Source organism: Microtus pennsylvanicus, chromosome 18 (genome assembly GCF_037038515.1).
Source record: "Microtus pennsylvanicus isolate mMicPen1 chromosome 18, mMicPen1.hap1, whole genome shotgun sequence".
NCBI lineage: Eukaryota > Metazoa > Chordata > Mammalia > Rodentia > Cricetidae > Microtus > Microtus pennsylvanicus.
The window spans coordinates 42456665-42475503 of NC_134596.1; the positions used below are offsets into that span (position 1 = coordinate 42456665).

Genomic DNA, 18839 nt, shown 5'->3' on the forward strand with positions numbered 1-18839 from the left:
TCTTTTCATAATCAGTTTGGTACCAAGTAAAAGATTATTTGGACCCCATCCCTTTTAGTGTCATTCTAGCTCATCTTTACATCTGTTTTCGCCGTCTCTAAATCTGTGGTTCTTAACCTGTGGGTCTTGACCCCCTTAACAAACCTTGTCTCCAACGTATTTACATTATGATTCATAACAGTAGCAAAATTATAGTTATATAGTACCAACGAGAATAATCTTAAAGTTGGGGTCACCACAACATAAGAAACTGTATTAAAGGGTCACCGAATTAGGAAAGTTGAGAACTACTTCACTACTGTAAAGATTCTGCTAAATTGATAAAATATTAAATAAGCTAACAGGCAAGCCCTCAAAAAATAGACTCTACTTTTAGAAACTTAAATAGTATTAAAAAAATCTTAGTTTTATACTATTCACCAAATTCCTTTTAACTGATGAAAACTAAACTGCATTATTAAAACTAAATGGCAAATATCTACATAGACAAAAGCTACCCATGTCTCCACGCTTCCATGCTCACAACCTAGGAACATTAGCTAGGAAATGTCTACCTCTCATCTTTCGTGTTGGATATAGACAAGCCTAAGACAGTGCAGAGCACGGGGAGACGAAAAGTCTGCAGTGACACTAAAAACACCACCGTCCCTCCCAGGCTGGTGGGGGCAGAGAAGCAGGTGTGGCTTTCATACAGCACAGAAAGGAGTTCATCTAAACCACACCGTCCAGGGTGGTGATAACTGAGCAACACACATGCTAGAACAGCTTCAAAGCTCACTTTCACCTGGTCTCCTTTTAGTAATTTACCACAGTAGCGTTTAAGACAGCAAGATATCTACAGGAGATTAAAATTCTCAAATTGTACTAGGGGACAACTGAAGAAAGATATGAATTCTTTATTTACAGGGAAAGGCACAGTTTATAATGAGCTAAAAAGGAGCTGTAATGCGGTTTGCATGCAAATCAACATTTCTGAATGAAAAGAACATGTAGTGCATACACAAGGGTGTGTGTGTATGTGTGCACGCATACAGATGTGTGTGCACATTGCACTTAGAAAATATGTCAGATTAGGATAATTACCAAAATGCCTATAGGGGTTACTCTAGGTTGTAGAATCTTTCATTTCTGATTTGTAATCCTTAATATAACTGTTAGCTATACTGTTCTGTTTTCCAACAATTCACACCATTATTAGATTAATGGTACTATAAGAAAACAACAATTTAAACATTTTATTTCTATTTCAGAAAATAATAGATCATATCTCTCCTTTTGTTTTTGTTTATTTTTTACTTTTTTAAATTTTTATTTATTTATTTTTGGTTTTTCGAGACAGGGTTTCTCTGTAGCTTTGGAGCCTGTCCTGGAACTAGCTCTTGTAGACCAGGCTGGTCTCAAACTCAGAGATCTGCCTGCCTCTGCCTCCAGAGTGCTGGGATTAAAGGCATGCTCCACCACTGCCCGGATCTCTCCTTTCTTAGAAAGAGTATGTTCTTCTCTCTGAGTTTAATAATTTCATGAGCATGCATTAAAAACTTGTGATGGGCAAGGAATTGTGGGAGGTTTTTAACTGGGTCAGAAACACGTCAACAAACAATTAAATCTATAATAGGAGCATGGAAATCTTGTAGCAGTCACTAAGTATTGAGGGTGAAATGAGGAAAGGAGGATGAATGAAGTGAGGATCTCTACCAGTCTGAAGGTGACAGCTTTTAAACTGGACCCAGAGAGACATAGCAACCTTTCCAGCAGCAAGAAACTCACCAGAAAAAGGGAAGCAGAATATATGCACTGGCAGCAAATGGTTCTGCTCCCAAGAGTCTTGGAGCATACTCAAGAATGGGAAGACAAGCTAGAATCATGCTTAAGGAAGGACCTGAGTGCTGGCTGAAGAGTTCTCACAGAAATGCAGGGTCGTTGAGGTTTGGTGGTACGAAAGTGTAATGACTTATCTCATCAGGACACACACTTAATACAAAGAGTTCACTGGCTGGCTTTCCATCGAAACTATCCAGATTCTCTTGAGCCCAATTTTAATATAATAAGATTGTTCAAGACCAAGCACTTGCTTTGCCCTAGTACAGGGACTGAACCCGGGGCTTTGCACATGCCAGTCAAATGTTCTTCTACTCCACTGTTAGCCTTTGTTGGAATTTTTATTTTAGACAGTTTCACTGAGTTGCCCAAGCTAGCATTGAAATTGCAATCTTCTGACTTCAGTCTCTCAAGTAGTTGGGAGCACAAGCCTGCATTAGTCTAAAAACTATTAAAGCCATTTAAAAGTCCTCAAAAGGGCTGGAGAGGTGGCTCAGAGGTTAAGAGCACTGATTGCTCTTCCAGAGGTCCTGAGTTCAATTCCCAGCAACCACATGGTGGCTCACAACCATCTATAATGAGATCTGGTGCCCTCTTCTGGCATACAAACATACATGGAAGGAATGTTGTATACATAATAAATAAATAAATCCTTAAAAAAAGTCCTCAAAAATGTACAAGGAAATAGGAGGGTAGAAAAGGGCAGGATTATAAAAATCCAAAACAAGTTGGATGTTACTCACTGTGCTTTGCATTGACAATATTGTGAACCTGGCTACTGACAATAAGGGAATCTGAAGAGCTGCATTTTCTGATTCCTTTAGAGAAGTGAACTGTGCTGGTTTAACTGATTTCTATTTCAAAAACAGTAGTGCTAAAAGCAAAATAATTATGATGCCCAGCTGTGACATAAAATCAGTATTAGAGACCTGTTCCTGGAGGAAATCTAGGTATGAGGGCTTTTGGGACTGTTTGAGGAGACTACGATTGGAAAAAGGCATAGCTGAGGCTGCAGTCAAACCAGCATGCTTCCTATTGCCTCCTAAGCTAAAGCACGTGTATCCTTACAAGCAGCAGGTCTTTCAAAGCTCCTGGGGTGCATTCCATTGACAGCACACAGCATTTTATGCTTGCAAATGGAATCTTTTCCAGGACTGAAAATTTGTAAAATTCAAGGGCCTTTGTTTTATTCTTATTGTTCTGAGGAAGAGTCTTGCTACATATATAATATACCCCAGGCAGGCCTAGAACTCACTACAGAGCTCAGGACAGTTTAACTGCAAATCTCCTGCCTCACTTTCCCAAGTGCTGCTGTTACAGATGTGTGTCATCATGGTCTGTTTCCAAGTGATTACTTTTAATAATAATCAATGATGACTAAGACTACAACCAGAATCATATGTCATCTGCATATGACAGTCAGCAAACACACTGACCCAAGACAGCTTTAAAAACGTCTGTTTCTGAAACTAAGGAAAAATACCTTATACAAACTAAATCAGAAGGTAGACAGGAAAAAACTTGGCCAGAGTGCAGGGAGCTGCAATGCTGGCTATGGAGAGCTGTTTTCAGTCTCTCTCTCGCTCTCTCCCCCACACCCCTGCACCCCCCGCACACCCCACATGCATGCCTGGTTCCCATGGAAGCCAGAGAAGGGCATCAAATCCTCAGGAACTGAAGTTATAGGATACTGTGAGCCAACTTGTGGGTGCTGGGAATCGAACCCAGTTCCTCTACAAGATCAGCAATCTCTCCAGCACTCCCTCATTCTCCTACTCTCTTATGTTGCCTATCTTCACATATGTTAAGGCTTCATTAATTTCAACCCATTTAAAAAAGTAACCTGAAATTTTAACAAGGCTATATAAAAATACTTAAAAGATATGACTCAAAAATATTCAGCAATCATTAGATGTTCAAACCACTGTAACTAGAATTGACATTAAACTCCTATTTTTCTATGCGAATATAAGTACATTTTCAAAACGTACTTTCTTGGTACAGTCAGATAGGTTGGTGGGATTTGAATTCAATCCCCAGGACCCACATGATGGAAAGAGAAGAATAACTCTCACAGCTTATCTTTTGACTGCCACATTTGTACATTTGTGTCAAGGTATGCATTGCTTATACACATACAAATAAGTAATAAAAAACAGTAATGGAAATGTTCAAGCAAGAGTTGGCTCAATCATGTGCCTAACTGGGTAAGCTTAGACTACTCATCTAATATTGGAGAACGTATTTTTTTTGTTATTGTTTTTCAAGACAAGGTTTTCTCTGTGTAACCGCCCTGGCTATCCTGGGTCAAGATTTGTAGACTAGCCTGGCCTCAAAATCACAGAGACCTTCCTGCCTCTGCCTCCAGAGTGACGGGATTAAAGGCATGTGCCACCATGCCTGGCTGAGGATGTACTTATACCTAAGCATAGTTCTGCTCAAGGGATTACAGAGGATAAAGGAAAGTAAAATACAGCTTAAAAGAAATCAGAGGGCTAGAGAGATGCTTGAGGGCTGGAGAAATGGCTCAGAGGTTGACAGCACTGGCTGCTCTTCCAGAGGTCTTGAGTTCAATTCCCAGCAACCACATGGAGGCTGACAACAATCAAAAACATCAATAAGATCTGGTGCCTTCTTCTGGCCTGCAGGCATACATGCTGGCAGAATACTGTATACATAATAAATAAACCTTAAAAAAATCTAATTGAAGATGTTAAGATGTATAAAGTTTAATGCAAAAACCAGCACATACGTCAGTATGATGGTATACATACAAATCTTATCACGTGTAGCACACTGACCCAGGCTGTCACTGCCCCATTCAAAACTGCTTCCTCCACCTCCATCGCTTCCCTACTCCTAGGCTGCACAGAGCTCTCAGACCCACTTCCCTGGCTGGACGGCAGACTGGGCAGATGTCCACCCAGGTGCCCACTGACCTGCTCCAGAGTTGTTTTCAGCACCACTGGCTCATCTCTTGTTTTCTGTTCATCCGTTTTCCTTTTTCCCATTTCTGAATCCTCCTGCAGTACCTTGTGGATCTTATCTTCACAAGTTTTTTCTTCCTGTAACTTCTCTTCTCTCAGCTGAAAAATACAAATCACACAGAGACGTGGAGTTTTGAAAATCCCAGACTTGAAAACCTCTTTACTCTACAGACAAGTGGCAGCCTCCAGGGTGACTCTCATTAAACATGGCCACCCCAATTTTTACATAAATCTGCTTTTACTTGGCACTAGCTAAAACACAGTTCACGGAGTAAGACTGAATTACTCTGCATTCTTATTTTCCCAATACATTTTGTATATAAGTAAATATAATGAAAATGAATAACTGTGTGTACATACAGTTTAAGATGAGGTTATGATTTTTAAATGATTTATTATTATTTCCATCCCTACTGCAGTTTCTCCTTCCTCCCCTCCTAGCCCCCTACCCCCGTTTCCCTTCAGAAAAGAACAGGCCCCCCCATGAATATCAACCAATCGTGGCATATCAAGTTGCAGTAGACCAAGCACCTCCCCTCATATTAAGGCTGGGCAAGGTGACCCAGTATGAGGAAGGGGGTTCCAGAAGCTGGCAAAAGAGTGAGACAGCCTCTGTTTCCACTGTTGGGACTCCCACAGAAGACCAAGTTCACGCTGTAACACACATGCAGAGGGCCTAGGTTAGTCCCATGCAGGCTCCCTGGTTGTTAGTTCAGTATCTGTGCTGCTCTGCAACATGAAACAAAAAACCTAGCTGCATAGACATATCTATTCACATAGGAAAAATAAAACCTAACCCTAACAATCCTTGCCCCATAAGTTACATATAATTGTACTGGGTGGGCCAGGAGAAGCACCGAAGCAGCCGCAAGAGCATGTGAGTAGCTGGTTGGGTCTTATTAGCAACAACAATGACTTCTCCCAGTTCTAACATCCTGCATTTTACATTCATATCCTAGTCACAGGATAGGTCAACGAAGACACAAGACCTACAAGAAATCTAAGGCACAGATATATGCTTCTCATTCAGGAAAGGCAGTGTTGCATTATGCAACTAGAAGAGAACTTAAAAACCTGGGCACTCTTAGGTCAACGGTTCATCTCTTATTTAGCTCAGAATAGGGACCTCTGTGCCTTTCTCTGACAAAACTATGGCTGGAAGTATTCTAAATAGTTGGCAGAGGATCTTGCTGTGCTCTTATCAAGCAGTTCTTTCTACTGTTATTTCATTTTTTACTGCTCGATGTTTTAATAAATTTAAATGAGATGATACACCCCAAGCACTGATATTTATAGTTTTCATTTCTTGTAAAAAAGATAAAGCTAAAGAAAAAATGATAGTTTAGGGGAGGTTATGGCTTATTTTTAATTAGTTAGTGAATTATTTATTTTGTGTGCACATTTGCACCAATCAGCAGGAGCATGCGAGCATGCCATGGTGTACACGTGGTTGAGGACAACATGGAGGAGCTGGTTCTCTCCTCCTACCAGGTGGGTCCCAGGGTCACACTATGGGGTGGGGCTTGGCAGCACGTGTTTTCACTCATTAGGTCATCTCACTGGCCCTTCTTTTACAACAGAAGGGCTCACTATGTAGCCCAGGCTAGCTTTGAGCTCGGTGTTCCTCCTTTGACTTCCCAAGAGCTGGCATTACAGGCTTGCACCATCACACCAAGTTAAAACATACTTTTGATAGGCTGTTGTGTCTAGGTTTAAATAATAATAATAGTCCACAGTAACAAAAGCAAAACCATAAAGCCTGCTTAGTCTTATTTTTCAGATTTCTATGGATCTCCTCTAAGGCTGACTAGTCTCTAAGACACTGAACCTGCTTCAGGTGGTTATATATAAGCAGAAAATACCACAGACAATGTTACGCAAGAAGATTCAAATGAAACGGACTCCCAGCTCCGCCCAATCCAATTGAGACCATATAGGAAGAAGAGCGAATCCACAAACAGGAAACAAAACTGATGTCAGCACTCACGGCCCACAGGGAGGATTTCATGTCTTCTACAACTGAACATAGCCCACACAGATGGGCATTTGCTTTTCAGGGATACAGAGGCAAACTGGCCCTAAAGGGATCAGGTTTAGCCTTTTAGTCATTGTTATTTGCTATCTGTGTGCCAGGAACTGAGCTAAGACCTCAGCCTCTGTGTCCATGACATTTGTATAGTTTCCCACGTTTCACTCACACCTGTAAGACTCCATGAAAGGATCTAACAGTTTTAGGTAGCATATGGAGGCCTGAGGATGCTGTGTCTAATGGCCATGTTGAAGCAACAGACTGTCTCCACAGGATTTGCCCTGCTCATAACTTCATTGGTATGCGTGGCTATAACTTTGGTGTTGAGTAAGTGAACACAAGAGGTTCCCTGAGTGTAAGGAAGAATCCTAGTAAACTAGTTGTACTTAAGAAGTGGGCTGTGGGAAGTCCAGCTGTGTCCTGGACCAATTCCTTCCCCAAAAGTAACCACAATCTTGGTTTCTAATACTTTAACAAAAATCACTTTTTCCTTTTTTTTTTTAATTCTCTCATATATTACATCCCAATCAGTTTCCCCTCCCTCTACTCCTCTCAGGGGCAACCCCATCTCCTTGTTCCATTTCACTTCAGAAAAGAATACCTCCAGGGCAATCAACCAAACATGGCATAACAAATTATAGTAAGACCAGACATATTAAGGCTGGACGAGGAGACCAAGTTGGGGGAAAAGGGCCCCAAGAGCAGGTAGAAGTCAGAGACACCCCATTCCCAGAGTCCCGCAAGAACACCATGCTACACAATCATAATATACATATATAGCAGACCTCGCTCAGACCCACACAGAGGTCATGACTGTTACTTCGGTCTCTGTGAGCTAAATTGATTCTGTGGGTCAAGTTCTTGTGGTATCCTCAACCCCTCTGGCTCCTATAATCCTTTCTCCTCCTCTCCTATAGGATTCCCCTGGGCTCCACCTAATGTTTGACTGTGGGTCTCTGCTGACAATCGAGCTAGGTGCTGATCTATGAGTATAGCAGAGCATCATTAGGAATCATTTCATTGGTTTTTTTTAAATTTTGTTTTTGCCGGTCCTGTTTGGTTCTATCAAAAATCATTTTATACTACTTGCTTTTTGGTGGGCTGCAGGCAGCACCTTACTTTAAAGCCCAAGATGGCCTTGAACTCTCCAGCCTACTGCCTCAGTTTCTCAAATGCTGCATTTGCTACTATAGTTGGTCTAGTTTTGAATTTTACATACATGGAGTTTTATGCTTTTTGACTATAATCATTCATGATCATTCTATGAAACTTATTGTGTGTTCCTTCTCATTTTTTGTATTCTCTTGTTTGGTTTTAAAATAATTTAACCATTCTGTTATTTATAGATAGCTAGAGACATTCTATTCTGTGGCTATTTAGAAATAAGCTGATATCCTTGACGACTTACCTAGGCATACGCATACCACAGAATAGTATCTAGAGAAACTGTGAGTCATAAGACATGGGCATGCTGCCAGCTTTTCAAGCTGGTTATCAAACTACACTCCCACCTGCAGCCTCTCCACGTAGGAGGACAACAGTCGCTCCAGATTCCCCATCACTCGGTGCTCTATTTTTGCCATCCTGTGGGTTGGTACTGTATGAGGACTCTAATCTGCATTCTTCTGAGAAGAGCCCTGCAGAGTACCTTTCCTGAGCTCACTGTTTGCACATCCTCTTCTCAGCATGGATATTCACATCTCTGCCCTGCTAGTAAAAGTTCCCTATATTCTCTGGATATGATGTACATACATATATCTACATATATGTTTGTGTGTTACAGCTTAAAGCATTCACCAAAAGTCCATGTGTTTGTTGAAATGTAACCTTCATATTTGCACACTAACAGTATGATGACAGGGTTCTGAGACATCAGTCATGAGGGCGGGGTTTTCCTGATCACATCAATGACTCCTTAAGAGAAGAGAGATATGCTATGCTAGCACACTTGCTGTCTTAACGTGTATTAGTTACCTTTCTATGGCTGCGATAAAACACCACGACCAAGTCAGCTTAAGAAGAGTTTATTTGGGCTTGTGGTTAGAGTGGGGGGTGTCCATGATGGCAGAGCGGAGGCATGACTGCTGGAGGTGGAAACTAAGAGCTCACATCTTGAACCATCAGGGAGCAGGGCACTAGGAAAGGCCTGGGTTTTTAAACCTTAAATCCTACCCCCAGTTACATACTCCTTCCAGCAATGCCCTGCCACCTAAGCGTCCCCAAATAGCAGCACCAACTGGAGACCATCCATTCAAACGCCCAAGACTAAGGGGACATCTCATTCAAGCCATCACACTGTGCGACGCCTCTGTCATGTTACAACACAGAGTGACATCCTCACCAAATAATTAGCAGACGCAAGGACCACATTTATGGACTGTGCCACCTCAAGTAATCCTGTCTTTATAGATCACCTAGTTTATAAAGGCAATGAACTAAAAGTGAACTACAACATACCTGTGCACTCAGATACACAGGTTACTTCCCACACAGCCTAAACACAGAAAATTCCAATTTGTACCACTGTTTAATTTAATTGCATGGAGAGTGTATTTTTCTGTTTCATTTAAGCATTCATTCTCACATACAATGAGGTCATGAGAATCCACTCCTCTGAGTGTCCTGGAACTCACTATGTGTACCAGACTGGCCTTGAACTCACAAAGATCCTCCTGCCTTTGCTTCCTGAGTGCTGGAATTTAAAAGCATGCACCACCATGACTGATTTCTTTTTTCAATCAACCATGTTAGAGCTGAAGAGATGGCTCAGTGGTGGTGAACAGTGCTTGCTGCAATTTCCAGCACCCCTGACAGGCAGCTCATAAAATAGAACAGCCCTCTGGCCTCTGTGGGTACCTGAACACACATGTACACATTACACACACCTATACACACAAGTAATAGAAAAAAATCTTTTTCAAAAAAATCACTATATTAAGGAATAATCAATAGGACATGAAGAAGACTTGAAAAGTTCAATGAGTTTGACAAATGTATATACATCCATGTTACCATTTCACTAATCAAGACACAGACAACTTCCACCACTTACAAAGCCTCTTTGAGCTCATCAGTAATCTCCCACCTACTCAGTCTTGGAGAATCATCAACCTGACTACTATTACCTATTATAGACTAGTTTTGCCAATTATAAATTATAGCACTTGAAGACAGCAAAGACAGCTCAGCCAGGAAGGCACTTGCCATGCAAATATGAGGACTTATTTTCTACAACCCTTGTAAAAGGTCAGTATGTTGGCCTATATTTGTAATCCCAGAACTGGAGGCAGACACAGAAGGAGTCCATGGGACTTGCTGGCCAGCCTGCTGTCTTACCTAACTGGTGAGGTCTAGGTCCCACTGAGAGACTCAAAACAAGATCGGCAGCACCTAAAGAATAAGTTCATGGTCATCCTCTGGCCTCCACACACACACACACACACACACACACACACACACACACACACACACACACACACACAGCCCTACAATTCCCTATGCCAATTGTTCATTCAATTTGTTTTTGAGACTTACATATAATTGGGTTTGTAATTAGATATTCTTTTATATTAGTAAGACCTACTTCACTGCATGAACATACCCACTTTTAAATTTTACTCAAATATTAAAGAGTGCAGGTTAAAATACATAACTACTCCTAAAACGCTTTCCATGGAGGGTATATTGCTGTAAAGTTCTACCTTCAAGGCACGAAGTTCAGGTTCTTCCAAATGCTTACATTATTCTTACATTTTGTCTTTCCACCAATGGGAGAGGATGTAAGGTGTTGCCTCTGTGGTTTTAATTAGTATTTCCCTAATGGCTAATTACGCTGTCTTTTCATGTCCTTAATAGGCTATGTTCTTTTGTGAAATGTCTGTTCAAACCTTTTGCCCTTTTATAATTTTATTTATTTACTTATTATTTTATTAGAATGTACAAGAATTTCTGATCTATTCTAGATACAAGTTCACTGTTAGATATACATTCTGAGAATAAAATCTTCTAATCTTTCTTTTACTTTTTTATTTCCTTAATAATAGATTTGAAGAACAAGGTTTGTGGGGTTTATTTTGCTTTTACTTTCTGAAAAAGTCGATATATTGGTTGGCTTATTTAGGGTTGCTACTGTTATGATGAAACATCATGAGCAAATGCAACTTGGGAGGGAATTCTCATATTAGTAAATAGCAAAAGCAGGATTTGAAATAGGGCAGTTGGCTTTCCAATATTGCCTTTCAGCTTAGGTTAATATTAACTGTATAATATCTGCATTTTTTTAAAAGTCTGAGATAAACAAGCAGATTCTTAATTATAATAAAGGGTCAGTGAACTGGGCGTGGTGGCATACATCTTCAATCTCAGCACTCAGAGCCAGAGACAGACCGATCTCTATGAGTTAGAGGCCAGCCTAGTCTACATATTAAGTTCCAGGCCAGCCATGGATATATAGAGAGAACCTGTTTCAAAAAAAAAAAAAGTGAGACTTTTAAATGTATGTTTTAAAAGGGCTGTAAAGGTGGCTCAGCTTAGCTTTACCCCTCACCTGAAGGGAGTGGTCCCAGTGGCCAGGACAAACCACCTTATCTACCACCCAGACCCACATCCTGAGCCTTGGGTTGGCCCACCCTAGCATCTACCATATCTATGACCTGTTGGAGTGCGTGGAGGGACAATCCACAAGATCTCCATGACTTGGGGCAACAGCAGGATGTCTAAGGAGTTTCAGTGAGGGTCCATGATGATGGTGTGCCAGAGACCCTGAGTCAGATTAATGACTCAATGCAATGACATCTGCGGGTGGTGCTGACTGGACACAAGGGTACACTGTGTGACACACTGCAGCTCCCAATGCCACTAGGATGAATGAAGAAGTGTTGGAAAGATGGAGGAGGGAAGTAGTTATTTTGCTTTAAATTAATGTTGGGGGAGGTCATGCTTCAAGGGTAAAGGGCAGACATGGAGGAACTGGGAGGTAAGCAGGATTGGAATACATGATGTGAAATTCCCAAAGAATCAATAAAGAATTATGAGCCTATGGAGTCATTTTCATTCAATTAACATTCCATTCCCTGGGCTCCATAGGTTTACGGCTATATCATAACACAAAATGCATTCAGTTCAATTTACAAAAGTCTCTATAGTCTATAATAATCTCAGCATCGTTTAAAAGTCCAAAGTTCGTCAAAGTCTCTTTTGAGATTCATGCAATCTCTTAACTGTAATCCTCTGTAAAATCAAAATCAAAAAGTAGATCACACACTTCCAACATATAATGGCACAGGATATATATATTACCATTCCAAATGTAGGGAAGGGAACATAGTGAGGAAATACTGGACCAAAGCAGGACTAAAACCAGCTGGGCAAACTCCTTCAGTTCTTCACTCCTTTCAGTTCTGTTAACTGCAACGCGATTCTCTCTTCCGGGCTAGTTCTACTTCCTGTTAGCAGTTCTCTTTGGCAACATATCTCATGGCTCTGGCATCTCCAACATTTTGAAGTCTTCAGGCAATCCAAGATTCACCTTTACAGCTTCATACAATGGCCTCTCTCGGCCTCCATGCAGGGACACCCCTGACAAATGTCTGGGTTTGGTGGCTTTCCTTAGCTGTGGAGAAGATCCTATAAAGCCTTTCTTCTATCTTTGACATCAAAGCCAGAACAATGTGGCCTCAGCTGCCAAGTTTTGCTGCTTTCTGGGGCTGGAACAATTACATCTTCACCAGCTTTCTGTTTTCAATGGTTCCTTCACTGCCTAAGCTTGGCTTCCAGAAACTGAATCTGTAGACCAGGTCAGCCTTTACCTCACAGGTCTGCTTGCCTGTCTCCTGCGTACTGGGGTTAAAGGCATGTGCTGCCATGCCTTGACCTAAACTGTTCTTTAATTCCTTTTCACAGACTGGAAGCTTAGCTGGGTGGGGTCTGGCCCTGATCAGAGTCATCACTCCATTTATTTTTTTTGGCATCAGGCTTTTCTTTAAACTTCTTCCTGGTGCTCCTTTTCTCTTCAAACTTCATGTTTTGAATTTTCCCTTGCTCAGCTTGCTCCTTTTCATTATAGATCTGCTTAAGAGTGGCCACTAGTAACCAAGCAACACAGCTATTGCCAGGCTGTTTTGAAATGTCCTCCGCCAAAGCTGATAATCCAAACTCTACAATTTAGCCTCAGACTGTTTTTTTGTTTGTTTGTTTGTTTGTTTTCTATTTTTGCTTTTTGGACAAGGGCAGAAAGCAGCCAGGGTCTCCAGGCCACATATTAATAGTCTTCTGTGAAACTCTTGAGCTGGGCCCCCACAGTTCAAATTATCTTGAACCACTAGGATGGCCCTTTAAGCCTTACTTAAAACATTTATTTAACTGCTTTTCTAACCCAAAGTTCAAAGTCCAAATTCCTCCAAACAAAAGCATCATAGGCCTATCACAGCAAGTCCCTGGTACCAACTTCTGTCTTAGGGTTTTATTGCTGTGAAGAGACACACTATAACCACAGCAACTTTTTTTTTTTTTGAATTTTCGAGACAGGGTTTCTCCGTAGCTTTTGGTTCCTGTCCTGGAACTAGCTCTTGTAGACCAGGCTGGCCTCGAACTCACAGAGATTCGCCTGCCTCTGCCTCCCGAGTGCTGGGATTAAAGGCGTGCGCCACCACCACCCAGCTCATAGCAACTTTCATAAAGGCAGTTATTTAATTGGAGCTGGTTTACAGTTCAGAGGTGTAATCTATTATCGTCATGGTGGGAAGAATGACAGCATGCAGACAGACATGGAAGGAGCTGAGAGTTCTACATCTGGGTCCACAGACAACAGGAAGAGGCCTGAATTGAGCTTCTGAGACCTCAAAGCCTACCTCTAGCAACACACTTCCTCAAACACCACTACACCTCCCCATAGTGCCAGTCCCTATGAGCCAATGGGGCCATTTTCATTCAAAGTACTACAAAGTCTAATTAAGCAGATAGTTTAACAAAGTATTTTATTTATACTAGAGGCTAAATAGCTACAGATAGATGATTCCTCTGTTTGGTTTGCAAGTAATATTGAGATGATTTTATTTAAATTATTCTCTAAGCCATAACAATTATTTTAATATAGTAATCTTATAAGTATTGATCCTGTCTCATAAATATGAAAGTAGAAAGGCAAAAATATCACATTTCATAAATAACTTGAATACTTGTTACTCTAAATCTGATCACACTCTGCATGTCTTGTGTTATGTTATTTTTCTCCAAAAAGTACATTACTCGAAAAAGCTGTTCCCATCTGTGTAGTTGCAAGTTTAAGCACCCATCCTATAGAGACAGTCTTCCTTTGTGTGGTGAGGATTAAAGTACACTCTTAGGGGCTTTCTTTCCCTTGTACCAGGCATTTGCCTGTTCTCAGATCATAAGGCTCTGCACTATTTCTCTGTCTCTAGAAAGAAGAACACCAGCACATGTCAGAAACGGGCATTTTTCTCAAACAGTATGTAATGTTCTAGAGGAAAAAATAGCAGATAGAATAGACAAAGAACACTAGAAATATTAAAATGCATCCTGTCCTATCACAAGCCAAGGACACTGTTACATAAATCACTGTTCATACAGGAGAGGCTTTAGGATTAGATAACCAACAACTGAATAAACATTTATACTTAAAAACACTATAGAAAAAACTTTAAAATAGGCCAACAAGCTGCTGCTTCTGTAATATGAGAGAACATGTTTTAAACTCCCTAGGTTGTTGCAAGTGTTTTCTAAAATAAGCAAAGAAACAGAAAACAAATAAGGGAAAAGCTAGTTTAAAATTAGGTTATGACACAACATATAGACCGCCAAATAGATTGAGTAAAATGTCCAAGTTTTAGTAAAATCACAATTAGACCACTATACCCTAGCTTCTCAACTTTACTCCTATGCTAGCAACCTTATCTTCTGCAGTTCTTTCTTGATAATAAACCTGACAGCTCATTTTTTATCCCTACTCATTATGCCTTCAAGTCCCTTCTTTAATAAACCTAGATCCACGACCAAAGCCTTAACAACTAGTGGGCACAGTGCCACATACTATAATTTCACCTTCTTGGGAGCTGAAGGCCTGAGTACAAGACCAACCTGGGCCTCACAGTAAGACTTGTACTTCAAAAGCAAAGCAACAGCATGCAACTCTAATAACTTCTTTGTATACATCTTCTAATCTACTATACCCTTTCTACCAAACTTTTAGACAAACTTTAACCATGGTTTAACTTAAGATTACTTACAAGAAAAAGTATTCTATTTGGTCTTTTTCTATTGTATGAGGCCGATACTGCAAGTTTCCAGCCAGGATCTATGCTTTCTTTTCTTACAAAAGAAATCTTGATTTTACTCAGGAAATTCACATACTTGCTAAAATGCTATACTTCCCAGGCTCCCTACAACAGATCTGTGACATTAGAATTTACAATCCTGATGAGTCAGGGAAAGATCTTTCAAAGGACCCAATTCACTCAATAGATGTGGCTCTAGAAGGGTCACCCGTTCACACAAGGAAAACAGCACTCCTGGAGATAGGCAAACACAAAAACAAAGTAATTCACAGCCCTGAGTCATAATACTGCTGTGCTCTGCCCTGAACTACCTGCCTTCCATGTTTGTGTGACCCAAGGATAATAAAAAGTCTTATTATCTTTAAAATAATGTTTTACTGGTATATTTAAGGTATCCCGCATGATATCATAGGATACACATAGATAGTAAGACAGTCAACACACTTAGATCAACTCACATAGTCATTTTCTTTGTTTTTATGGCAAGAACAAAAGAAGAAAACCATTCTTACATACTGTGAGTTGTTATTTTAGAGTTTCTACTATCTACAATAAATACAATTCTTGATTTGTTGGCCTATTCTATTTCTAACATAGTAACTAGAGACACTTTAAACTTGCATGTAAGATTGCATTAGGCTCTTTACCAGGTTAACTACATCTTTGCCCTGGCCCTTCAACATCTCTTAACTCACTTCCTATAACCCTCACCTGCTTCCGTCCTGCTCAGGTTTGTATGTTCAGACACACTAAAGCCCTTGTGCACTGACCACACCCAACTGCTGGTCCCTAGGCCTCTGCAGGGCGCCTTCTCACTTTACCTGATTTGCTTCTCAGGACGCAATCTTGCCTCTGAAGTAACTTCCCTAACCCTCTTTCCAAAACTGCTCTAATGCTCCCTCCCACTGCTTTCTGACACTTCTAACTGCTTTACTATGTGAAATCATGGTTGCTTATTTCTTGTCTTATCCCCAAAAAGGAATCTCCCTGAAGACAAGAACCTTGTGTGTCTTTTTTTACACTGTATCTCCAGTGATCATACCTGGTGCTCAATAAACACACTGAAGACTCTGTGTGAGAGAGAGAGAGAGAGAGAGAGAGAGAGAGAGAGAGAGAGAGAGAGAGAGAGAGAGAGAGAGAGAGAGAGAGAGAACGTGCACATGGCTATATGGAAGAAATGTCTAGCCAGCCATGCCCTTCCCACCACGAGTGAGCAATTGTTGTGCAGGGAGAGAACTAGGGAGGGTTGACACCAAATTTCTGTAGGCCAATCTCAGACAATTACTTGGAAATTAAAACAAACAAACAAAAACAATGGTTACAGGCTGAAGCTGGAGTTCAGTGTCAGAGTACATCCACCATGCCCTAAATTCAAACTCCAATATTGAAAAAAAAAAGATTATTATAACAGTTAAAAGCTTCCTGAATAGTATTTTGTAATTAAGAGATTGTTTCAACTGCTCACTTAGGCTTGTGAATAATTAGGTAATAATTCTGCATGTGGGCATTACTTTATAAAGGTAAATAATCTACTTAATCAGAATCAGGCATTGTCATAGAATAAAGGCAAAATGTGGCGATTGTTTTTCTCACAGTGATAAATGCTTGGAAGAAGTGGCTCGAGGAGGAAAAGGTTCCTTTTGTGTGACACTATGGAAGGAGACAGTCACTCATGGCAGGAAGGGCCATGTGGTGACTGGCACATGTCCTACAGCCTCCATTACAATTCTCCTGGAGTAGTTAGTAAAGTAAAAACTATAAAAATAAAAGTAGTCGCAAGTAATTAGAAGTGCTCACAAGGAAAACTAACACAAACAATTATTAGCAAGGGCTGTGCTAAGTGTCGAGAACACGTTTCTTGGAAGGGTGTGATAGCCCCTCTAAGTTACACTTTCACCTGTGAAAAGACAACTCAAAAGATCTGAGTTAAGTTCACTTCTAGTGTGGCTTTAAATCTATATGGGCTGTTATAACGTAGTATATAGAAAGACAGATTATGAAGAGTAAAATTTTAAAGGCCCAATGAATCAAAAGTAAGCATTCTTTAATGTCAATATTTCAGTTAATTTCAAGAAAATAAATGCCATGCTAATATGTACACTGTACCTTTCTTAGACATTCATACTCCTCACGAAGTTCTCCAGGCTTGCTTAATTTGATTGGTGCTCTGAATATAAACTCTGGAGGAAAAGGAAAATACTTTCAAATAGAGTTTTGTAAGATGGAAGCATGATAATATTCTACTGCTGACCACCACATTATAAGTCACGTTAAAAATTATGTTTTGTAGCCGGGCGGTGGTGGCGCATGCCTTTAATCCCAGCACTCGGGAGGCAGAGGCAGGCGGATCTCTGGGAGTTAGAGACCAGCCTGGTCTACAAGAGCTAGTTCCAGGTCAGGCTCCAAAACCACAGAGAAACCCTGTGTCGAAAAACCAAAAAAAAAAAATTATGTTTTGTAAGCTGGGCGGTGGTGGCGCATGCCTTTAATCCCAGCACTAGGGAGGCAGAGGCAGGCAGTTCTCTGTGGGTTCGAGACCAGCCTGGTCTAAGTTTTGTTTGTTTGTATTCGTTTGTTTTTTGATACAGGGTCTCAGTATATAGCTCTAGCTGGAACTTACTATGTAGACCAAGCTGGTTTTGAACTCTGCCTGTCTCTGCTTCTGTGCTGGGATTAAAGGTGTGTGCTAAGTATGGGTATCTTAGTTTGAATATTCACTTATTCATTAAGTCAATATTTACTAAAGGTTACAAATCAGGACTGTTCTAAGCACTGAAAGAAATATGAACAAGTACAGTCTTTGTGTCATGAATTGCAATCTTGTGGAGGAGCCAACACAGGTAAACAAGCGTTTACTTCTGAGTAGTGACAGTAAATGCTATGGCGAGGAAGTCAATGTAGGGTGGAAGGAAAAGTCTATTTTATACAGAGTGGTTTGGAAAACGATCGCTGATAAACATGTCAAAAGACTACAAAGAAAGCTATATTTGAAGCCCCATGCCCCCCCCCTCTCTCTCACACACACACACACACAGAAATAGTCTTTTTCAGTACGTAACATATTTTCTTTAGCCCCCAAAGTCTTCCGTGCCTCTCATGAGCCTAAGGAACAAAGACACTACTTCCCAACATGCTCTTCAAAGTGTTCTATTAACTGATCATCTACAAAATCACTACATTGCTCAATCCTTGAATAATTAGCTTCAAAACAGAAACCATATACATTAATTTGTATGCTGTTTCCCCATCTAAAATTTTATCTTCTCTCCATTCAGTATATTTTCTAAATTGAAGACAGGAGGACTATAAGATGCATAAAATACATGGTAGTTATGCAAATGGACAATAAAAATGAAAAACTTGGAACAGGAATAAAAGTTAAGTCTTAAATGTTATCAAAAAAGGAGAGCCAACCATGGAGGTATGATGGAGGAAGGTCATTGGTTAAATTAAAAGAAACTGCTTGGCTCTCATTGGTTAGGAGATAGGTGGGAGGAGTAAACAGAACAAAACGCTGGGAGGAAGAGGAAGTGAGGTCAGACTCGACAGCTCTCCTCTCGGGAGCAGACGCCTTCAGAGAAACACCACGCCCCGCTCCCGGGCAGACACATGCGATGAAGCTCTGAACTAGAATCTTCCCGGTAAGACCGGTGCTCACAGATTGTTAGAGATGGGTTGATTGGGATATCAGAATTAGCCAGTAAGGGCTAGAGC

At 40.6% G+C, this 18839-nt stretch overlaps 1 protein-coding gene across 4 annotated transcripts in view; it reads right to left on the reverse strand.

Moving 5' to 3' along the window:
* Rnf169 (ring finger protein 169) overlaps positions 1–18839 on the reverse strand; it is a 63648-nt gene that overhangs the window by 22374 nt on the left and 22435 nt on the right. For all 4 annotated transcript variants that reach the window (XR_012908249.1, XR_012908248.1, XM_075952365.1 and 1 more), the window contains exons 2-3: positions 17232–17305; positions 4758–4904 (exon numbers count right to left, since the gene is read on the reverse strand). Coding sequence is in view for 2 of the 4 variants with exons in the window: in XM_075952365.1 (XP_075808480.1) it covers positions 4758–4904; positions 17232–17305 (221 nt within the window). In the remaining 2 variants the exon portion in view is untranslated. The remainder of the gene's footprint in view (positions 1–4757; positions 4905–17231; positions 17306–18839) is intronic.